Source organism: Camelus ferus, chromosome 11 (genome assembly GCF_009834535.1).
Source record: "Camelus ferus isolate YT-003-E chromosome 11, BCGSAC_Cfer_1.0, whole genome shotgun sequence".
In the NCBI taxonomy this organism is placed as follows: Eukaryota; Metazoa; Chordata; class Mammalia; order Artiodactyla; family Camelidae; genus Camelus; species Camelus ferus.
This window is the reverse complement of record NC_045706.1, coordinates 26,600,669-26,626,594: the sequence shown is the minus strand read 5'-3', so window position 1 is coordinate 26,626,594 and position 25,926 is coordinate 26,600,669. Positions and strand designations below refer to the sequence as shown.

General features: G+C 34.5%; 1 protein-coding gene across 1 annotated transcript in view; it reads right to left on the bottom strand.

Annotated features, from left to right (window-relative positions):
- The window catches only part of HPSE2 (heparanase 2 (inactive)), a 563,834-nt gene that overhangs the window by 493,658 nt on the left and 44,250 nt on the right, over positions 1-25,926 (bottom strand). The window contains 1 exon segment of the mRNA XM_032491126.1: positions 643-804. Coding sequence (XP_032347017.1) covers positions 643-804 — 162 coding nt within the window.

The window sequence follows — 25,926 nt, the reverse complement described above, 5'->3', positions numbered from 1 at the left end:
AGCACACAACTTGCATGCCCTTTACCAGCAAAGTCTGCAGCAGCCCTGCAAAAAGTTGTTTCTCCTTTGAGCTCTCACATATATTCACTTCCCTTCTAAAACCAACAATGTCAGGGCATGTGGTTCAGTCTCATAGCCTCTTTGCTCTTAAAAAGAAAATCAAATTCCCTAGATATTTTCAAACTCCACCAAGAATAGAACATTCTCAGCTCTGCCTGTGGATCATTATCTCTTTTACATTTCATCTTTATATTCACTGGGTTCATAGAAAGGGCATACACAGAAAGAGGAAAATAGCTGCTTCTTAGACACCAAATTTAGTAATTCTCTCAACTCTACTGGCACACATCTAAAAAGTCATATTTTTACAAGGCTTCAATAGGTTTTCATTGGTTCTCTCTTATGAGAACACACATGCTGAATTGCCCATAACCTCAAGCCAAAATACATCTACAAAATATAATACATTTTTATATGAATACAAGAGTCATCACAATTTAAAAAGGGATATAGTGGGTAGAGACAGATAGATGTAGGCTCGTCTGAATCCCACTTTAGTGCCTCCTAAGCATCGAGTTGCTAACTGATGGAGACCATCAATCTACAGTGCTCTAAGATTCCAGCTGACTCCAACAGCCTTACCTGTTAATATGAGATTACTGTAAGTATTGGAGAATTGCTCCTTTAAAAGAACCAGATGCATCTGAGCTGCCTTCTCCCGTTGGAGTTCCAGCATAACATCAGGGTGCTGGGCAATCTTGCAGCCTTTCTGTTTATCCAAGGCAACATCACTTCGAACAATGTCTACAAAAAGAAAGAAAGAAGACAGGCAGCAAAAACAGAAACAAAACAAAAACCATATACACATCAAAGTCCTGTTTTACCGAATATGACAGAATTTTATAAACTACCAGCATTTTCATCAGAATAAAGAGATTGAGAAGTAATAAACCTGAAGGTGATACATCCTACACGTTTTTCTGGTCATTTCCAAATTCTTTGGAGACTTCTGTTTCTTAAGCTTTCTCTGACCTCATTTAAAATTCTCACTCCTCCACTCCCCTTCTCAGCTCACCTTCAGGACTTATTTACTTCCTGGTGCCTTTTCTTAACATCTTTTACCACGGGGGAAAATAATACAACTTTGCCTAATAATAGTGACTATGAAGGTCATTTCCTGTACTTCAGGCTGTAGGACTCGGTGATAGCTCCAGTGTGTGTATTCAGGACACTTGGCCAGGAAGTAAGCGGTAGATTTTCTGATTCTTAAATTAAAAATTGGAATGAAGTCAAGAATATATTCAAGTTTTTAAGAGCATCAATAGAAGGCAAGAGGACTAATAAGTCATTTACATTTATTTAAATTACACTCTATAAAATCTTTTCACACTGTATCATTAAATCCTTCCAATAATCTATGAAAGTTATGTGGCAGACATTATTAACTAGCTGACCCAAATCCTAAACACAATCTCTTCTACTTTGCCTTCTTCTACTATAGAGACTGAAAAGCTAAAATATACAATTCCTGAGTTTTTCTTGAAGTAAGAGGTGGCCATGTAACATAGTTCTGGTCAATACGCTGCAGACACACATCACTAGGGGTACTTCCCTGGCCAAATTAAAAGACAAAACTTCAGTAAGAGAAAAATTTCTTCCTTCAGCCTTTCAGTCCTTTCTATTCTTTATGCCTGAAACATAAACAACAACAACAAAAATCCACCAAGAAATGGGCAGAAGACCTAAACAAACAATTCTCCATTGAAGACATACAAACGGCCAATAGGCACATGAAAAAATGCTCAATATCACTAATTACCAGAGAAATGCAAATCAAAACTACGATGAGGTATCACCTCACATCAGTCAGAATGGCCATCATTAAAAAGTCCACAAATGATAAATGCTGAAGAGGTTGTGGAGAAAAGGGAACCCTCCTTCACTTGGTGGGAATGTAGTCTGGTGTAGCCATTATGGAAAACAGAATGGGAGATTCCTCAAAAAACTAAAAATAGGCTTACTATATGATCCAAAAATCCCACTCCTGGGCATATATCCAGAGGGGATCTTAATTCAGAAAGACACACACACCCCAATGTTCATAGCAGCACTATTTATAATAGCCAAGACATGGAAACAACCTAAATGTCCAATGACAGATGACTGGATAAAGAAATTGTGGTATACTTATACAATGGAATACTACTCAGCCATAAAAAATAATCAAATAATGCCCTTTGCAGCAACATGGATGAACCTGGAGAATGGGAAGTAAGCCAGAAAGAGAAAGAAAAATACCATATTATATCACTTATACGTGGAATCAAAAAAAAAAAAAAAAGACAAACAACCTTAGTTACAAAACAGAAATCGATTCATAGACATAGAAAACAAACTTATGGTTACCAGGGTGGGGGAAGAGGGTGGGAAGGGATAAATTAGGAGTTTGAGATTTGCAGATACTAATTAATATATATAAAATAGATAAACAATAAGTTTTACTGTATAACACAGGGAACCATATTCAATATCTTACACTAACCTATGGTGAAGAAGAATATGGGAACGAATGTGTGTATGTTCTTATGTGACTGAAGTATTGTGCTGTACACTAGAAATTGATACAACATTGTAAACTGACTATACTTTAATAAAAATATATTTCAAAAAAATAATGAAAGGAAAAAGGAAAAGATGGGAGAGCACCCTGAAAGATACTATAATACTGAAAGGATCCAGGCTATACAGGTTTTAGCTAAAGCCTATCCATATGAAATAAGCACATGATGAAGTCATCTACTTCCATGGCACAGGCCAGTAAAATATCCTAAGATTCTAAAAACAAAACAAAACAAAACAAAACAAAAAACCTAGGTTCAAATTCTGGCACAGAGGTCACTTATTAGTTACAGAGGTGACAGACAAAAGCACCCCTGTAAGCCTTAATTTCTTCCTCTACTGTTATTGTAGAGATGTAAAAGACTTAGCACTCTATATGTCACATAAGACCTCTATAAAGGGTAGGTATTATTATTGTTATTAGTATACTACTTGTGGTATTATTTACTTCTAGCTGTAATAGTCTCAGCAGTATACTAATCATCTAGAGTGCAACCAAAGAAAACTACCAAGATGGTAAATAATTTTATTTTTTTAACAGCTGAAAAAAACTGAGAGTGTTGAACCTGGCAAAGAAAAAACTAACAAATACTCATTTTCATACATAGGAGACTTATTTCATACATAAGACATCTATAAGAAAGCCAAACATTATGGGAGTAACCAAAAGACATACAATCCAGTTACACATGAGTAAACTGTAACAATAGAAACTGTCCTATAAGGAAAAGAGCTTCTTGAGTATGGAGTGAGTTTCTTGTCTCTGGAAATATTCAAGAAGAGGCTGGATAATATATGCACAATAAAATGATTTCAGTATAGTTATTAAAGCCTGCCAAGTACAGGGTTAAGTATTTTCAGTGACATCACATGAGGCAATATAACAGATAGTTAAAGGCACAGACTTTGAATTAAAATAGATAAAATTTTGGATTCCTGCTCTACTACTTACTACCTGAGAGCTCTTGGACAAATCACTAAATCTCTCCTTTCTTAATTTTTAAAAATGAAAATACTAATAACATATTTGTAGTGTGCTTATACTGCAATAGGGACATACTAGAAGTTCAACAAGTTCTGGTTGTTTTAGTGATTGTTAATAATTATAATAATATCAGAGAGTTAATATTGGAGGATAGTATTATTCTTTTAGGTCATTTTTAACTCAAGGATTTTATAGCTCTACAAAGATTATGCTTTTGTAGGTTCTTTGCCAGACATAATAGAAAGAAGTAAGATTCAAAGTCAGAAGACTTAAGTATGAATTTCAACTAATTTACCAAATAATCATGAAACTAGAGACTAAAAACTTTATATACTTGTGCACCAGTTTTTTTTTCAGGTCTACCAAACTGAGAAGTTAATAGAGCAGATGATCTCTAAATCTGTACTTTTCCTCTACTAGTTCTCCTCTTCTTATTGATATTCCTAGTTGTTATAAGCCTAATATCAAGATATTTATATGTCATCTCATCTCCCCCTATGATATTTACCATGACACAACATTCAAGAATGTCAAAAGACCCAATACATGCCCTCCCTGAAGGAGGAAACAAGGGAGAGAGCATCCTGCATGAAAGTTGATACACTAACATCAAGTTATTGCCCACCATTACTTCTGGATATACAAGAGTATGGCAGTGTTTGTATTTTTGTCCCTGCTTCTTTCTGCCATATGTATTTCTCGATCCTTCAACAAATTATAACCCACAATTCTGCTAGCCAAAGGTTATAGTTCCAACTGGGGCAAGTAGCAGACTGGCAAACCAGTCAAAAATTTTAAAGAGATCTTAGAACTTTGAAAGAAATAAAAATGAGCTCTTTATAAGCTTTCCACAAATCCTTGGCTAACTAGGAGGTTGTGTGCACATGCACAGGAGACTCAGCGTAAGGTTTTTCACACAAAACTGGCTGAGCAGAACCCCCAAGAGGCTGTGAGTAAAGTAAAAGGCGAGGCAGACTAAAATTTACCACAAAACTGAACATTTTTACCAATTTACACAGAAATTCATCAGCAGAGAGAGAAAATAGCCTTAAGGATTCATAGTGTCTTCCGATGAGGGATGTTGAGGTTAGGGAAGTATATATGTGTGGGTGGGAGGGCCATGTGAGAACTCTCTGTTGTATTTTCTGCTCAGTTCTATTGTGAACCTGAAACTGCTCTAAAAGAATAAAGTCTATCAAATTTTTTTAATTTTAAAAAAATAAAAATAAAAAAATTTTTAAAAAGGATTCAAAGTGTTTTAAACACAACTTCTGAACAATCACTGGCTGATCACTAAGCTATAATACTCAGAGGCAAACCCTAGGAGGTCAATGTGAAAAAAATTAATTTTTAAAACTGAGAAGAAGCATCAGTACCATTATGAGATAGAAAGACTAAATCTAAATAACTTACTTTATAAAAAGGCAAAACAAAAGTAATTCTCATGGGAAAAAAAAAAGACTGCAGATTGGCTGTGATATATCTAAAATGTTCAATTTCCAACAAGAAATTACAAGTCATGCAAAAAACAGAAAAGTGTGACCAAGACTCAAGAACAAAAGCAGTCAATAGAATTAACTCTATATGTGCCCAGCAAAGACTTCAAAGAATAGATTATAAACATGTTTATAAAAATTAAAAGAAATCATGTTTAAATAATTTTTTAAAAACCTGATGACTCAATAAATAGCAGACTGAAATAAAGAAATATAAACTTTGAAAAAGAACCACATGGATATTCCAGAGTTTAAAAGTATAGGAACTGAAATGAAAAATGCACTAGATGAGCTTAACAGCAGATTTTGAGAAGGTAAGAGAAAGAATCAGAGTATGTGAATACAGATGAATAGAAACGACCCAACATGAAAAGTAGAGAGAAAAAATCAAGGAAAAATGAACAGAAACTCAGAGAACTATGGGACAAAATGAAGGAATCCAACAGATGGTTGATGGGAGTGTAGCAACAAGAGGAGAAAGAGCAGAAAATTACTGGGAAAAAAACATCAAAAATTCTGAATTTGATGAAAATTATTAATCTACAGATTACAAGAACTACAACAAACAAAAAGGATCATTACAAAGGGATCTATACCTAGACATATCACAGTAAAGTTGCAGAAAGCCTGAGATAAAAAGAAAATTTTAAAAGCAGGAAAGAAAACTCAGCTCAAAAGGGGAGTCAGCAATACAAGTAATGGTTAACTTCTAATCTGAAACAATGGAAGACAGAAAGCAGTAGAATGACATAGTCAAACTGCTCAAAGAAAAAATTTCTGAACTGCTGGTGGGAATGCAGTCTGCTGCGGCCATTACAGAAAATAGTATCAAGATTCCACAAAAAACTAAAAATACACTTACCATATGATCCAACAATCCCACTCTTGGGCATATATCCAGAAGGAACACTAATTTAAAAAGATACATGCACCCCAATGTTCATAGCAGCACTATATACAATACCCAAGACATAGAAGCAATCTAAACGTTCATCAACAGATGACTAGATAAAGAAGTTGTGGTATATATATACAATGGAATACTACTCAGAGATAAAAAAGAATAAAATTATGCCATTTGCAGCAACATAGAAGGACCTGGAGACTGTCATTCTAACTGAAGTAAGCAAAAAATACCATATGATATCACTCATATGCAGAATCTTAAAAGAAAAAAGCGGACACTAATGAACTCATCTATAAAACAGAAACATAGTAAACAATTTTATGGTTACCAGGGAAAGGGGGTGGGAAGGGATAAATTTAGGAGTTTGAGATTTGCAAAGGTTAACCACTATATATAAAAATAGATAAAACAACAAATTTCTTCTGTACAGCACAGGGAACTATATTCAATATCTTGTAATAACCTTTAATGAAAAAGAATATGAAAACAAATATATGTGTATATATGCGTGACTGGGACATTATGCTGTATACCAGAAATTGACACACTGTAACTGAGAATACTTCAATTAAAAAATTTTTTTAATTTTTAAAAAAAGAAAAAAATTTCTGAAAACCAAGAATTCTGTATCAGAGTCAAAACTAACAAAACTATTCAAAAATAAAGGTAAAATAGAGATTTTTCATATAAAAGACAGTCTGAATTTGTTACCAGCAGAACTGCACCACCAGAAATATTAAAGGAAGTCCTTCTTTTGAAAGGATCTGAGTGAAAGAAAGGAAATGATACCAGGTAAGTGAAATACTCAAAAAGAAATGAAATACATTAGAAATGGTATATATGTAAGTAACTATAAAAGACCCTTTACGCTTTTAATTTCTTTAAAATGCATAAGATTATATAAAGAAGAAAATATGCTATAGTTACAACATATATAGATGTAATTTAGAAAAATTAACACAAAACAAGAGATAGGAATATGAGTTGTATCAGAACAAAGGTGCTATAATTTATCAAAATTAAGTTAGTATTAACTTGATTCTGACTGTAATAAGTTAAGATGTATAGTGTAATCCCTGGAGCAACCACTGAAAAAATAACTGAAAATAATACAATGTAAAAATCAACAGAGCAATTAAAATGAGTAATCTAAAAAATTAATTTTTAAAAATCTAGAAAATTTATTTAACAAAAAGAAGGCAGTAAGTGTAAAAAAACACAGAAAATCTCAAAATGGAAGACATAAATTTAATTATATCAATGTCTGCATTAAATGTAAATGGGCTAAACATGCTAATTAAAAACAAATAAATGGTCACATTGAGTTTAAAAGGCAAGATCTAAACAAATGCTGTTGAAAAGAGATACATTTTAGATTTAGAGAAAAACTGGTTGAAAATAATGGAAAAAAGATGTATCATGCAAACAACAAACAGAAGAAAATGAATTGATTATATTCATGACAGACCAAAAAAATTTTATGGGGGTTTGGAGTGGCATCCATTGTGTTACTACTTAATCATGCTTTTTTGGAGGGAGAGGATGAAAGAAAAAAATTTTCCTTTTTCTATCAACAATCATTCTCATTTCTACATTAAGGTGGTGGAAACTTGGTTCCTCCCTCACTCCCTTTGATCAAAGAGTCCATGGCTCTGATTAACAAAAGTAATTGATTTTATACTGTATAGCACAGGAAAATATATTCAAGATCTTGTAGTAGTTCACAGTGAAAAAGAATATGAAAATGAATATACGTATACTCATGTATGACTAAAAAACTGCTGTACACCAGAAATTGACACAAAATTGTAAACTGACTATAACTCAACAATAAATAAATAAATGTAATTGATTTTGACTTTGGGTTGCTCTTGTCTGTTTGTCCCTTCTTTCACACTACCTAACATATAGGTAGCTCTTTTGAGCCAACACTCTTTAGGGTGGGGGTAAGAAAGACAGCCCATTTAAGTTTTATTTTTCTTAAGCTTTGGTTAATCTGATTTTTTACTGAGGTATAATTGACATAACATTATATTTTCAGGGGTACAACACAATGAATTGATGTTTGTATATATGGTGAAATAATCACCACAATAAGTCTAGTTAACATATGCCACCATAGACAGTTACAAATCTTTCATCCTATAGTAAGAACTTTTAAGATTTACTCGTTTAGCAAACTTTCAAGTATGCAATACAGTACTGAGTATAGTCACCACGCTGTACATCATATTCCATGAGTTATTTATTTTATAAATGCAGGTTTATAGCTTCTTCACTCATTTTGTCCACTCCCTGTTTCTGGTAAACACTAATCTGTTCTCTGTATCTGTGAGTTTGGGATTTTTTTAAATTTATACTCCACATATAAGTGAGATCATACAGTATTTGTCTTTCTTTGTCTAACATAGTTCATTTGACATAATGTCCTCAAGGTCAATCCGTGTTGTCACAAATGGCAAGATTTCATTCTTTTCTATTGCTAAGTACTATTCCATTATATATGTATAGCACACCTTAACTATTCATCCATCAATGGACACACAGGTTGTTTCTATATCTCGACTAGTATAAATAATACTGCAATAACATGGAGTGCATGCATCTTTCCAAGTTCAAGTTTTCATTTTATTTGGATAAACACCCAGGAGTGAAATTGCTGGACTGTATAGTAGTTCCATTCTTTATTTATTTCTTGAGGAAGCTCCATACTGTTTTCTACAGTGGCTGCACTAATTTACATTCCCATCAAAGTGCAGAGGTTCCCTTTTCTCCACTGTGCAGTATAAAGGTTCCCTTTTCTCCACACTCTCACCAACAGTGTTATTTCTTGTCTTTTTGATTACAGCCGTTCTGACAGACATGAGGTGATAACTCCTTGTGGTTTTGATCTGCATTTCCTGATGATTAGTGATGTTGAGCATTTTTTCATGTACCTGTTGGCAATCTGTATGTTTTCTCTGGAAAAATGTCTATTCAGATATTCTGCCCATTTTCAATCAGTATTTTTTTTTTTTTTTTTTGCTTTTTGCTATTGAGGTATAAGAGTTCTTTATATATTTGGGATATTAACCCCCTTACAAATATTGTGTCCCATTCTATACATTACCTTTTCATTTTATTGATGATTTCCTTTAATGCACAAACAAAATTATTTTTAAGACAAGAAATATTATTGGAGACAAACAGGGACAGATCATGATGATAAAAGGGTCAATACATCAGAAAGATATAATAACCATAAACCATATGTATGTAATAAGTGAGTTCCAAATTATATGAAGCAAAGTCTGACTAAATTGAAAGTGGAATTTAACAATTATAGTTGAAGATTTCAGAATCGCACTCAGTATTTGATAGAACTAGAGAGAAAAGCAGTAAGAGTATTATCAAGAGTGTGAAAAATACTATCTACCAATATAACCTATTGACATCTATAGAACATAACAACATAACAAACAAAAGCAAAAGACACACATTTTCTAAGCACACAGGAAACAACCAGTATATTCCTGTGCAGGGACATAAAATAAGTCTCATAAATTTAAAAGGACGAAAGTCATACAAAGTATTTTCTCTGATAACACTGTAATTAAAATAGGAAACCATAACAGAAAGATCTCTAGAAAACCACAAAATATTTAGAAATTAAACAACATACTTCTAAATAATGTGTGGGTCAAAGAAGTCACAAGGGAAATTAGAAAATACTTTGAACTGAATGAAAATGGAAAGACAAAATATCAAAGTTTATAAACAGAGCTTAAATAATGCTGAGAGAAAAAATTACAGTTTTATACACCTATATTAGAAACAAAGAAAAATCTCAAATCAATAATCTAAGTTCCCACTTAGAAACTATAAAACTAAAAAAATTTTTTAAAGTAAGCAAAAGGAAGAAAATAATAAATACTTCTACTGATTTCTATTCTGATATAAATTGATGAAATAGAAAACAGAAACAACAGGAAACCATTCAGTCCTGGACTTTTCTGTGTAGGGAGTTTTTTTATTATTATTATTATTGATTCTATTTCACTTCTACTAATCAGTTTTATATACAGTAGTTCAACATCACTAAACATTAAAGACATGCAACTGAAAACGTCAGTGAGATATCATCTCACACCTGTCAGAATGTCAATCAACAAAAAGACTACAAATAACAAATGTCAGTGAGGATGTGGAGAAAATGGAACTCTAGTACACTGTTGGTAGGAATGTAAATTGTTGCAGCCACTATGGAAAACAGTATGGAGGCTTCTCAAAAAAACTAAAACTAGAACTACCATATGTTCAGCAATTCCAATTCTAGGTATGTATCTGAAGAAAACAAAAACACTAATTTGAAAAGACACCTGAACTCAAATGTTCATAGCAGTGTTATTTACAATAGCCAAGACAGATAAGTAATCTAACTGTTCACCAACAGATGAATGGAAAAGAACATGTGCTATATATATATACAGTGAAATATTATTCAGCCATAAAAAATGAAATTTTGCCATTTGCAACAACAGGGATGGACCTGGAAGATATTATGCTCAGTGAAATAAGTAAGACAGAGAAAGACAAATATTCTATGTTATCACACATATGTGGAATAATCTAAAAAAATGAAACGAATGACTAAAACAAAACAGAAATAGACTTACAGAGATAGAAAACAAACTAGTGGTTACCAGTGTGTAGAGGGAAGAGGAGAAGGGTAAAATAAAATTAGGGGATTGAGAGGTACAAACTACTGTATATAAAATACAAAGCTACAAGGATATATTGTACAGCAAAGAAAATATAACCAATATTTTATAATAACTTAATATGGAGTATCATCTATAAAATACTGAAACCTCTGTGGTATACCTGAAACTAATATAATATTGTGAATCAACTATATTTCAATTGCAAAACTTTTTAAGAAAATAAAAGAAGACACAGTTGAGAGAAAAGAATTACATCTACAAACCAACTGAACTGCACAGAACACCTACTGAATTATGGCAGAGAGTCTCACATTTCGAAATACAAGAGGATTCTCACAAAATCCAATAAACAACAAGATAATACTGTATAGCACAAGGAACTATATTCAATATCTTGTAGTAACTTATGGTTAAAAAGAATATGAAAACAAATATATGTATGTTCCTATATGACTGAAGTATTGCACTGTACACCAGAAACTGACACACTGTAATCTAACTATACTTCAATAAAAATATTTTTTAAAAAATATTAGCAAACCAAATCCAATAACACATAAAAAACATCATACACCACCAAGTGGATTCATTCCAAGGACACAAGGATGGTTCAATATAAGCAAATCAATCAATTTGATAACCCACATCAAAAAAAAGAGACAAGACAAAAACCACACGGTCATCTCAATAGATGCAGAAAAAGCATTTGATAAAATTCAAAATACATGATAAAAATAAATACCAAAGTGAGTATTGAGAGAACATATCTCAACATCATAAAAGCTACTTATGACAAACCCACAGCCAACATAATACTCAATGGTGAGAAGTTGAAATCTTTCCCCCTAAAATCTGGAATAAGACAAGGATGACCACTCTCACCACTTCTATTCAACATCGTATTGGAAGTCCTAGCCATAGCAGTCAGACAAGAAAAAGAAATAAAAGGGGCCCAAATTGGAAGGGAAGAGGTAAAACTGTCACTATAGGCAGATGACATGATACTATATATGGAAAACCCTAAAGATTCCACACAAAAACTACTAGAAACGATAAATGAATTCAGCAAGGTAGCAGGATATAAGATTAACATACAGAAATCTGTTGCATTTCTTTACACTAACAATGAAATATTAGAAAAGGAAAGCAAAAAAAAAAATCCCTTTTAAAATTGCATCAAAAAATAAAATAATTAGGAATAAACCTGACCAAAGAAATGAAACACTTATACACTGAAACTATAAAACATTGATAAAGGAAATGGAGGATGATTCAAAGAAATGGAAAGATATCCCATGGTCTTGGCTTGGAAGAATTAATACTGTTAGAATGATTATACTACCCAAAGGAATCTACAGATTTAATGTGATCCCTATCAAATTACCCAGGACATTTTTCACAGAACTAGAGCACATAATCCTAAAAGTTATATGGAATCACAAAAGAACCAGAATTGCCAACGCAATCCTGATGAAAAAGAATGAAATTGGAGGCATAACCCTCCTAGTCTTCAGACTATACTAACAAAGCTACTGTAATCAAAACAGCATAGAATTGGCACAAAAAGAGACATATGGATCTATGGAACAGAATAGACAGCCCAGAAATAAACCCACACACCTATCGTCAATTAACCTTTGACAAAGGAGGTACAACTGTACAGTGGAGAAAGGACAGTCTCTTTGGCAAATGGTGTTGGGAAAGCTTGACAGAAGCATGTAAATCAGTGAAGTTAGAATACTCCCTCACACCATACACAAAAATAAACTCAAAATGGCTTAAAGACTTACATATAAGGCAGGACACCATAAACTCCTAGAAGAGAACATAGGCAAAATATTCTCTGACATACATCGCAGCAATGTTTTTTTAGGTCAGTATCCCAAGGCAACAGAAATAAAAGTAAAAATAAACAAATGGGACCTAATCAAACTTATAAGCTTAAAAAACAAAACCTATGGACTGGGAGAAAATATCTGCAAATGATGCAACCAAAAAGGGCTTAATTTCCAGAATGTACAAGCAGCTCATACAACTCAGTAACAACAACAAAAACCCAATCCAAAAAATGAGCAAAAGACCTGAATAGACATTTCTCCAAAGAAGGCATACAGATGGCCAATGCACACATGAAAAGATGCTCAGCATCACTAAATATCCTAGAAATGCAAATCAAAACTACAATGAGGTATCACTTCACACAGGTCAGATGGCTATCATTAAAAAGTCCACTAAAAAGTGACACAAATGAACTTATTCACAAAACAGAAACAGACTCACAAAGAAAACAAATGTATGGTTACCATGGAGGACAAGGGGAGTGGAGGAATAAATTGCGAGTATCAGTTTTGCAGATACTAACTACTATATACAAAATAGTTAAACAAGGTCCTACTGTATAGCACAGGGAACTATATTCAATACCTTGTAATAGCCTATAATGAAAAAGAATATGAAAAGGAATATATACATGTGTATAACTGAATCACTATGCTGTACACCAGAAATTAAGAAAACATTGTAAACCGACTACACTTCAATTAAAAATAAATAAATAAAAATTAAAAGTCCACAAACAATAAATGTGGAGAGGGTGCAGAGAAAAGTTCATCCTCCTACATTATTGGTGGAAATGTAAATTAGTGCAGCCACTGTGGAAAACAGTATGGATATTCCTTAAAAAATTAAAAATAGAATTACCATATTATCCAGCAATCCCACTCCTGGGCATAAATCCAGAGGAAAATATAATTCAAAAAGACACATGTACCCCAATGTTCACAGCAGCACTATTTATGATAACCAAAACATGGAAACAACCTAAATGTCCTTCAACAGATGACTGGATAAAGAAGATGTGGGGGTATATATATATATGTATACACAAATGCAATGGAATACTACTCAGCCATATAAAAGAATAAAATAATGCCATTTGCAGCAATATGGATGGACCTGGGTATTGTCATTCTGACTGAAGTAAGTCAGAAAGAGAAATAAAAATACCATGTGATATTGTTTATATGTGGCATCTAAAAAAATGGACACAAATGACCTTATCTACAAAACAGAAACAGACTCATAAACATAGACAACAAACTTACGGTTACCAGGGGGGTAAAGGGGGTGGGAAGGGATAAATTGGGAATTTGAAATTTGCACCTCTTGGGGAGTGATGGAAATGTTAGCTATCTTGATCGCAGTGCTGGTTTCATTGGTGTATACATCTATCAATATTCATCAAATTGTACATCTGAAATATGTGTAGTTACTGTACAGGAATCATACCATAATAAAGGTGCTTTTAAAAAAACAAGATCTGGGCACAACATGTGTTCACTGCTATTGAGGTGTCACTACTTCTAGGTCCTCTCAGTAGACAGACAAAGGAAATGTATGTGTATACACTGATATATGTCTATCTGTGTCTATCTGTATAACCATTAAAAGCTGAAAAAGGAATAGTTCATACTGATGCCTCCAAATCCAGTCCAGTACTAAAGGGTTCATGCTAGCTTTCCCACGTGCTTGTCATTTCTTTCTCTAACAGTGAGAACCTGCTTGTCATCAACTATAATATATTTACTTATTTGTTCAACAGTAATAAAAATGCAATTCCAGAACTGCTATTGCATATCCCTATGAGAAACAAATTTACCAACTATAGTACAGTGTTTTTTGTTCAGTTCTTTTTTCATTAGTCTTGCAGAATCCAGTCAAAATAAAGTTAGTTAGGTCAGCTCTGCCTCTCCAAGCCTTCAGTGGGTGGTGTCATTCACTGTAATAGAGTTAGATTCACTTGTATATCTACATTCCATCTTCAGTTTCCTCACCATCCTGGTTGATTTTTTAACATGTAAGGATAGTAAAATTCCCTCTTGTGGTATAACATTTCTGTGAGTTGAAAATTGCATAGAATCGAGTATCCACTAGCACATCACCGAACAAAAGAGTTTTATTACACAAGAATCTCCCTCAGAGAGATCGTTCTCACCCCTGGCAAACTAATTTGTTGTTTTTCGGTTTTAGGTTTTTGTCCCCATAGCTTTGTTTTTTTCAGAATGTCATGTCAATGTAATCCTACAATATTTAGGCTTTGGGATATGGTTTCATTCACTTAGCAAAATGCATTTAGTATTCATCCATGTTTTTGTTCATTCTTCTTTATTGCTAAATAGCATTCCATTAAACTGATGTACCATTGTTTGTTTACCCATTCACTCACATACAGCTTTTTCTGTGAACATAAGTTTTCAACTAACTTGGGTAAATTTTTAAGAGCAAGACTAGAGAGTCATATGGTAAGTGTATTTTTAGCTTTATAGGAAACCACCAAACTCTTTTCCAGAGTGGCTGTACTAATTTGAATTCTCCAGCAATGTATGAGAGTTCTGATTGTTTCACATCCTCAACAGCATTTGGTATTGTCAGTTTTGTTTGTTAGATACTCTAATAGATTTGTAGTGATATCTCATTGTGGTTTTAATTTCCATCCCCTAATGATAATGATGTTGAACATTTCTTCATATACTTATTTTCCACCCAAATATCTTCTTTGGTGAGATAGATCTGATATCTTTTGTCTATTTTTAATTGTTTCTAATTTTTTTTAATTTTAAGAGTTCTATATAAGTTCTGGATACAAATCTTTTATCAGATTTGTGATTTTTTTAAATATTTGCTTCCAGTCTGTGGCTTCATTTGTTCATTCACTTTATAGTCTTTCATTGAGCGAGTTTTTAATTTTGATAATGTCTAACTTAATCAATTTTTTCTTTTATGGATCATACTTTTAATAGTGTATTTTAAAACTTTTCACTAATTCCTAGGTCACACAGATTTCTCCTACCTTTTCATCTAGAAGTTGTATAAGTTTTGTGTTTTATATTTAGGAATATGAAAAATCTTTAGTTAAATTTTTGTATACAGTATGAGGTATGAATCAAGGTTCTCCATGATAAATCTTTAGTTAACTTTTGTATAAAGTATGAGGTATGAATCAAGGTTCTCCTTTTCACATAAGAACTTCCTTCCAATTGTTCCAGTGTCATTTGTTGAAAAGACTTCCTTTCTCCTGAATTGTCTTTTGCATCTTGTCAAAAATCAGTTGACAATATTTGTGTGCATCTATTTATAAGCTCCCTATTCTGTTCCACAGATCTATGTGTTTTTTTCTTTATCAATACCACACTCCCTTGATTACTGTAGCTTTATAAAAAGTCTTGAAATCAGGTAATGTGAGTCTTTCAACTTTGTTCTTCTTCTTCAGAATTTCTTTTGCCTATTCTAATTTCTATGTGTATGTGTAGAATATATGTATGTGTGTGTGTGTATACTAAAACACACACACATACCTGTAGAAAAGTTTTCTTTGGTTTTGATTGGGATTGAGTTAAAAATATAGATCACATATTAGTGAGAATTGGTATCTTAACAATATTGAGTCCCCTAATCCATGAACATGTTATATCTCTCTCTATTTGATTTCTCTCATCACTGTTTCATAATTTTCAGTGTCAATATTCTGCATACTTTTTGTCACATTTATACCTGTATGGTGCTATTATAAATGGTATTTTTGGAAATTTCATATTCCAATGTTCATTTTAAGTACACATATAGAAATAAGATTCACTTTTGTACACTAACATGCTATCCTGCAGCCTTGGTTAAAACATTGTTAGCTCTAGGAACTTTTTTACACATTCTTTGAGTTGTTCTAATGTAGACTATCATGTTTCTGCAAATAGATTTTATGTCTACCTTTCCAAACTACATGGCTTTTACTTCTTTGTCTTGCCTTACTGCGCTATATGCAAGTATGATGTTGAATAGAAGCTGTGAGAGTGAAATCCTGCTTCTTAATCTTAGATGGATAATATTCAGTCTTTCACCATTAAGAATGATGTCACAGTAACATTTTTATAGATTTTTTTTATCAGATTAGGGAAGTTCCTTACTTTTCATAGTTTACCAAGAGCTTTTATCATGAATGAATGTTAAATTTTATTAAATGTTTTCTCTACATATATTGAGATGACCAATCTGTTAAGTAAGTTAGACACCACACATATGCACACACACACAAAGCTTGCAGAATTTTGAACTGCACTGAATTTATAAATTAATTTGGAGACAATTTCAACATATTTAGTCTTCCTGTCCATGACATCATGCATCTCCATGTAAACCTTCTCTTATATTTTTCAATAAAGTTTTACAATGTCTTCTATTAAAATGTGGTGCAACATTTCTTAGATATATTCAAAGGTATTATGATTTTTGCTGATTTTATAAATGTTATCATTTTTATAATACGTTCTAAATTTTGTCCCTATTTTATAAAAATGCTAATGGTTTTGCTAGATAGAGCTTGAATCTTGGTGAGCTCTCTTACTATTTCTTGCCATTTGTAACTAGAAGTTTATGAACTCACTAGGTAAATGATTACACATCAGCTAATAAAAACAAGCTTGTTTCTCCCTTCTTAATTCTTATGTATTTTATTTATTTATTTTTCTTGTTTGTTGAAAAACACAAATAAGACATTTCTGCCTACCATACAATCAGAGACACTGATTGCCTTTGTTCCAAGTTATCTTTTCAAAGATGTTTGTATATTGAACAATCTCAAAAGACAGATATATCAGAGACCAAGATGGCGGAGTAGAAGGACACTCGTAGCTCACACTCTCCCACAAATACACCAAAACTCACATCCACGGACCCACTCAGCCAACCAGACAACCTGCAGAACTCCGACATAACATTGCCCTCTTCAAAAGACAAAGACGCCAAAAATCTGGTAGGAGAAAAGGAAAAAAGAAAGAAGAAAAGGCAAAACAGTGCGGGACTGGTCCCACGTGGAGGGAGCGGCAAAGGAGGACTAGCCCTTGTTCGCTGGGTCTTCCCCTCTCCAATGCAAAGGCCAGCGGGACAGAGGGGGAGCCTCTGAGGCTCAGATCTGTACAGAGCACCCCTTGACCAACAGAACTAAGTTAAACGGGCACAGAGGGTCCCTGCGACACTCAGCCCAAGACGCAAGCTGGCAGCTAGGGGACGGGACAGGCTGCCCCAGCCAGGCAGAGGACTGGGGTGACTGCACTGAGGCAGCCCTGGGGGACTGCACAGTGCTGTGTGCAGTGGTTGAGTGGGTACACAGGGCAGAACAATCTGGGCCCCCCATAAAACAACATGGCTGATGTGCCCTGGGGGAAAGGGTGCATACCCCATCTCTGAAAACCCCCGGAAGGTTCCTCAGGGGAAGAGAGGCAGGGCTTAGGCACAGCCGCCATATCCTCCGGCGCTTAGCACCCAGGCGGGGGAGGGTTCCAAACCTGAATCCATACCTAAGGGCTTAGCAGCCTCAAAGGCCAGACAGAGACTTGTTTACAGCCAGAGGCAGAAAGGATCTTTCTGCCCTAGTACCTCAGAAAACTCGTGCAACCAAGACAAACAAGGAGCTGAGTTTTGGCACAGAGCAGGGGCGGGGCTGTTCCACAGTCTTCCTGAAGCCTGCCTACAGAGCACGGACCCGAGGCGGAGCGGGCAGCGTCACAGAGCAGTGGAGCAACCGGCACCGGGAGAGGGCAGGTGACCACCCAGCTTCCTGGCAGGAACGCAGCACCTGACCACAGTGCTGGGAGGGGGCGCAATCCACCAGCCTACCTGGCCAGTCTGCAACATCTGACTGCGACATCCGGACGGGGAGTGACCCGCCCGCCCACAGCTTAAGGAGAGCAGCACCTGACCCAGTGTCTGGAGACGGCACAATCTCCTTGCTGACAGGCACTAGGAACAGCACAGACAAGGGGGCCAAAGGAGGGCCTATGGAAACAGCAAGCTGAGTTTGCGAAACACAGTGAAGACAGAAAGGCTTCTCATTAAGAGTACAGTCTCCAGGAGAACACCTCCCTCTTTAATTTTTAATCTATTTTTATCTTTTTTATTTTTACTTTTTAAACAATTATAAATGCTTCCACTTTTAATCCCGTTTAAATTTTTCTTTTAAAATTTTTTATTATTATTTTTAAAAATCCACCTCATTTCATTTTTATTTCTCTTGGTTTTGATCTCCTGTTATTGCTTTACACAGGTTTCAAATATTTTTCCTCTTTTCTCATTTTTTAAAGCTTTTTAAAAGACATCTGAACCCAACTGCTATTCTGTTTCAACTTGCTCTTCTATAATTCATTATATACTATTTTCAAACCTTTTTTTCTCCCTTCTTTTAAAATTCTCACTTTATTTTATCTGTTCTATTTTCTATTACCTTTTTAATTTCTACTTTCTAAACAATTGTATATGCTTCTAGTTTTAAACCCTTTTCACTTTTTCTTTTAAAGTATTTTTATTATTATTATTTTTAAAAATCCACCTGATTTCATTTTCTTTTGGTTTTGACCTCCTGTTATTGATTATACACAGGTTTCAAATATTGTTTTTGCTCTTTTTTCCTTTTTATAAGGGTTTTTAAAAAGATTTCTCAACTGGATTGCTAGTCTGATTCAAATTGCTCTTCTATTATATATTGTACACTGTTTTCAAACCTTTTTTTCTCCCTTCTTTTAAAATTCTCTTTATCTCGCTCTCTCCTTTTTTTAAAAGTTTTATTCCTGCATAGGCATTAGACAGATAAATAAATAAACTCCTTAAGGACCACAATAGATAACCGATACTCCAAAAGCCACAGTGCAAGAGAGATATTAGCAAGATGAAGAAGCAGAGGACCCATTCCCAATTAAAAGAGCAAAAGAAATCCCCTGAAAGAATGATCAGTGAAATAGACATCGATAGCCTACTATATCAAGATTTCAAAAAAGGAGTGATCAAAGTACTGAAGGAACTAAAAGAGATAATGTTTAGAGATATAAAATATGTCAAAAATGAAATCGAAGCTATAAAGAGCCAAGTAGACTTGGTAAACTCATTGGCTGAGATGAGAACGAATCTAAAGGCTGTACAAAGGAGACAAGATAACGCAGAGGAATGAATAAGTGACCTAGAAGACAGGACAACAAAAAGCACACAATCAGAACAGCTAAGAGAAAAATAAATAAACACTAATGAAAACAACATAAGGGACCTATGGGGTAATATAAAGTGTGCCAATCTTCACATAATAGGGGTTCCAGAAGGGGAAGAAAGATCAAAGGGGATTGAAAAGGTATTGGAAGAATTCATGACTGAAAACTTCCCACACCTAAAGAAGGAATCAGATATCCAAGTACAGGAAGCTCAGAGGGCCCCAAACAGGAAGAACCCAAACAGACCCACACCAAGACATATCTTAATCAAGATGGCCAGAGTCAAGGATAAAGAAATGATCCTAAAGGCATTAGGAGAAGAACAAAGAGTGAGTTACAAGGGAACCCCCATAAGGCTCTCAGCTGACTTCTCTACACAAATACTACAGGCCAGAAGGGAGTGGCAAGATATATTCAAAGTCCTGAATGAAAAAAAGATGCAGCCTAGGATACTTTATCCAGCAAGGCTATCCTTTAGGACAGAAGGAGAGCTAAAGAATTTCACGACAAGCATAAACTAAAAGAGTTTAGCAACACTAAACCCATGCTAAAAGAAATATTGAAAGCTCTACTCTAAATAGAAAAGAAGCAGGATGCTACAGAAATGAGAAACTTATAACTGGAAAAGTGATAACTCGTGAATAACAAATAAAATAAACATGAAATTGTAAAAGAAGACATCTAAATCATTAAGAGTGGGAGAGGGAAGCAAGAAAATACAGAATATTTTTTTCTTTCTTTTTTAAATTTTTTGTTCTCGGTAGGATGGGTTTGTGATTATTTTACTGTTTAATAAAAACAGTTATAGTAATGGGCTAATACACTTAAAAAAGGGTAACCACAAGCCAAAAACTTACAAGGGAGTCACAAAAACTAAATAAAATCCATGATAATACAAAGGAAGATTAACAAACCACAAAAGGAAGAAGAAAGGAACAAAGAGGAAATACCAAATCAACTGCAAAAATAAGTTCAAAATGGCAATAAACACACATCTATCATTAATTACTGTAAATGTTAATGGACTAAATGCTCCAGTCAAAAGACACAGAGTGGCAGACTGGATAATAAAGCAAGAACCTTCAATATGCTGCATACAAGAGACCCACTTTAAGGAGAAGGACACATATAGATTGAGAGTGAAAGGATGGAAAAGGATATTCCATGCAAATGGAATAGCCAAAAAAGCAGGTGTTGCAGTACTTATTTCAGACAAAATAGACTTTAAAACAAAGGCCATAAAGAAAGATAAAGAAGGACATTTTATAATGATTAAAGGAGTAATACAAGGTGAGGATATTACACTTGTTAATAAATATGCACCCAATATAGGAGCACCTAAGTACATAAAACAATTACTAACAGAGATAAAGGAGGATATTGATGGGAATACAATTGTTGTCAGAGATTTTAACACCACATTAACATCACTAGACAGATCTTCTAGACAGAAAATAAATAAGTCAACAGAGAAATTAAATAATACAATAGAAAAATTAGATTTGGTGGATATTTTCAGAGCATTACACCCCCCAAAAATAGGATATACATTCTTTTCAAGTGCACATGGAATATATTTTCCAGGATTGATCATGTACTTGGGCACAAAAGGAGCCTCAACAATTTTAAGAAGATAGAAATTATCTCAAGCATCTTTACTGACCACAATGCCGTGAAACTATAAATCAACTACAGAGAAACAAAGGAGAAAAAAAGGAAAGCATGGAGATTAAACACCATGCTATTAAAAAACCAATGGGTCAATGATGAAATCAAAGTTGAAATTAAAAAATACCTTGAGACAAATGAAAACGAAAACACAACCACACAAAATTTATGTGACACAGCAAAGGCAGTGCTAACAGGGTAGTTTATAGATATCCAGGCTTTCCTCAAAACAGGAGAACAATCTCAAATAAACAATCTAACCCACCAGCTAAAAGAATTACAGAAAGAAGAGCAAAAAAACCCAAAAGGCAGCAGAAGGAGGGAAATAATAAAGATCAGGGAGGAAATAAATAAAACAGAAATTTTTAAAACCTTAGAAAAAAATCAATCAAACCAAAAGCTGGTTTTTTTAAAAAGTAAATAAAATTCACAAACCTCTGGCCAAACTCACAAAGAAGAAAAAAGAGTGAGCACAAATAAGCAAAATAAGAAAGGAAAATGGAGAAATTATGACAAATAACATAGAAACAGAGAATATCACATGAGAATATTATTAAAAACTATATGGAACCAAACTGGATAACCTAGAGGATATGGACAAAATTCTAGGAACATACAGTCCGCAAAGACTGAATCAAGAAGATACTGACCACTTGAACAAACCGATCACTAGAAATGAAACTGAATTAGCAATAAAAAACCGCCCTACAAATAAAAGACCAGGACCGGACGGCTTCACCAGGGAATTCTAACAAAGATACAAAGAACTCATACCAGTCCTTCTCAAACTCTTCCAGAAGATAGAAAAGGAGGGAAAACTCTCAAACTCATTCTATGAAACCACCATCACCCTGATACCAAAACCAGGCAAAGACACTACCAAAAAAGAGAATTACAGATCAATATCACTGATGAACATAGATGCAAAAATCCTGACCAAAATATTAACAAATAGAATCCAACAGCACATAAAAAAGATTATACATCATGACCAAGTGGGGCTCATCACAGGGATACAAGGGTGGTTCAACATATGTAAATCAATCAGTGTAATACATCACATCAACAAGAGAAAGAACAAAAACCACATGATCATCTCAATAGATGCAGAAAAAGTTTTTGATAAAATTCAACACCCATTTATGATAAAAACTCTCACCAAAGTGGGTATAGAGGAAACATATCTCAACATAATAAAAGCTATATATGACAAACCTACAGCCAGCATAGTACTTGATGGTGAAAAACTCTATAGCTTCCCACTAAAACCTGGGACAAGGCAAGGCTGCCCACTATCATCACTCCTATTCAACATAGTCTTGGAAGTCCTAGCCACAGCAATCAGGCAAGAGAGAGAAATAAAAGGGATCCAAATTGGAAAAGAAGAGGTAAATGTGTCAATATATGCTGATGACGTGTTACTATATATAGAAAACCCTAAAAGGTCCACACAAAAACTACTAGAGCTGATCGAAGAATTCAGCAAGGTAGCTGGTTACAAGAGTAACGTTCAAAGATCAGTTGCATTTCTTTACACTAATGATGAATCAACAGAAAAAGAAAGTAAAGAAACAGTCCCCTTTAAAATAGCACCCAAAGTAATAAAATACATAGGAATAAATCTAACCAAGGAGGTGAAACAATTATACACAGAAAACTATAAACCATTGATGAAGGAAATTAAAGAAGACTTTAAAATATGGAAAGATATCCCACGCTCCTGGATTGGAAGAATCAATATTGTTAAAATGGTCACACTGCCCAAGGCAATCTACAGATTTAATGCAATCCCTATCAAATTACCCAGGACATGTTTCACAGAACTAGAACAAATTATAATAAAATTTATATGGAACCACAAAAGACCTAGAATTGCCAAAGAATTACTGAAGAAAAAGAAAGAGGCTGGAGGAATAACTCTCCCAGACTTCAGACAATACTATAGAGCTACAGTCATCAAGACAGCATGGTATTGGTACCAAAACAGACATATAGACCAATGGAACAGAATAGAGAGCCCAGAAATGAATCCACGAACTTTTGGTCAACTAATCTTCGACGAAGGAGGCAAGAATATACAATGGAATAAAGACAGTCTCTTCAGCAAATGGTGTTGGGAAAACTGGACAGCAGCATGTAAAACAATGAAGCTAGAACACTCCCTTACACCATACACAAAAATAAACTCAAAATGGATCAAAGACTTACACATAAGACAAGATACAATAAACCTCCTAGAAGAAAACATAGGCAAAACATCATCTGACATACATCTCAAAAATGTTCTTCTAGGACAGTCCACCCAAGCAATAGAAATAAAAGTAAGAATACACAAATGGGACCTAATGAAACTTACAAGCTTCTGCCCAGCAAAGGAAACCATAAGTAAAACAAAAAGACAACCTACAGAATGGGAAAAAATTTTTGCAAATGAAACCGACAAAGGCTTGATCTCCAGAATATATAAGCAGCTCATACAACTCGATAAGAAAAAAATAAACAACCCAATCCAAAAATGGGCAGAAGACCTCAACAAGCAATTCTCCAAGGAAGAAATACAAGTGATCAATAGACACATGAAAAAAATGTTCAATATCACTAATTATCAGAGAAATGCAAATCAAACTACAATTATGTATCACCTCACACGAGTCAGCATGGCCATCATTCAAAAATCCACATATGACAAATGCTGGAGAGGCTGTGGAGAAAAGGGAACCCTCCTACACTGCTGGTGGAAATGCAGTTTGGTGCAGTCACTGTGGAAAACAGTATGGAGATTCCTCAAAAGACTAGGAATAGACTTACCATATGACCCAGGAATCCTGCTCCTGGGCATATATCCAGAAGGAACCCTACTGCACGATGACACCTGCACCCCAATGTTCATAGCAGCACTATTTACAATAGCCAAGACATGGAAACAGCCTAAATGTGCATTGACAGATCACTGGATAAAGAAGATGTGGTATATTTCTACAATGGAACACTATTCAGCCATAAAAAATGACAACATAATCCCATTTGCAACACATGGATGTTCCTGGAGAATGTTATTCTAAGTGAAGTAAGCCAGAAAGAGAAAGAAAAATACCATATGAGATCGCTCATACATGGAATCTAAAAAAAAACATAAATACAAAACAAAAACAGACTCATCGACATAGAATACAAACTTGTGGTTGCCAAGGGGGCGGGGGTTGGGAAGGGACAGACTGGGATTTCAAAATGTAGAATAGATAAACAAGATTATACTGTATAGCATAGGGAAATATATACAAGATCTTATAGTAGCTCACAGAGAAAAAAATGTGACAATGAATATATATATGTTCATGTATAACTGAAAAATTGTACTCTACACTGGAATTTGACACAATATTGTAAAATGATTATAACTCAATAAAAAATGTTTAAAAAAAAAAAAAAAGACAGAGACAGTGCCTCCCTCCAGAGCAAAGGGCAGGCATGCTTAATGTCCAATATAATAAAGATAGTATTTGCTCTGGAAAAAAGGGCAGGCATACTTATTTCTCATTATAAACAATTCAGGTTCCCTAATCTCAGGGTTCTCCTACTGTTATACAACCTGTTGCATGTTCGAGTTAACACCTAGCACTGTTCCTGTTGCCCTAAGGGAAGTGGGTCTCAGGAAAACAATGCAAAACCTTTGCTGATATTCTGGCCACTGCTATTGCTATAAAAAGTAAATTTCTTTTGTCTGACACAGGAGTCTCATATCTTCTGCCAGCATCCATGAAGCTGGCAGGCCACCTTGTTAGCTTGCAAGTAAGGTAAAACCTCAGACCCTTCATGGTTCTTGATATTTTTCGGCTGGTTAGAACATTCAGTACAAAGGTGATCTGTGGGTATTGTTGTCTTCTTACTGATTTTAAAGAGAATGCTTCTATCATTTTACCATTAAGCATAATAATTGATTTAGATTCTTGGTGGACACTCCTTTTTAGGTTATGGGAAGTGGTTTAAAAAAATCCTAACCCATTTAACACAGGAAGCTGTTGCTTTAGTGGCCTAATAGAGTTGATACAGATTTCAAAAGTAGGTCTCCTTAGAATCAAAGAGAAAAAGAATCCCTGGAAGGGAGCTACTGGAATTTCAGGTCAGACAGTTCTTCATTATGTCCTGCCCTGAAGGATATTTGACATTCTTGGCCCAACCACCCAGATACTAGTAGCATCCCTAGTCTCGATGACTAAACCACCTCCCTCCCAAAAAATTTTTTTTCAAATTTTCTCTACAGCAGAAGTTGGCAAACTTTTTCTATAACGAGCCAGACAACAAATATTTTAGGTTTTTTGGGCCATACAGCCTCTTTTGCAACTACTCAACTCTGCTATTGCAATGCAAAAGCAGCCACAGACAACACATAAATAAACTGGCATAACTGTGTTTCAAAAAAACTTAACAAAAACAAGTGGTGGGAAGATTTGGCCTGTAGGCTGTACTTTGCTGACTCCTGCTCTAGAGGGATGAGTAGAGAGTAGAATACCCTCAAATTTCA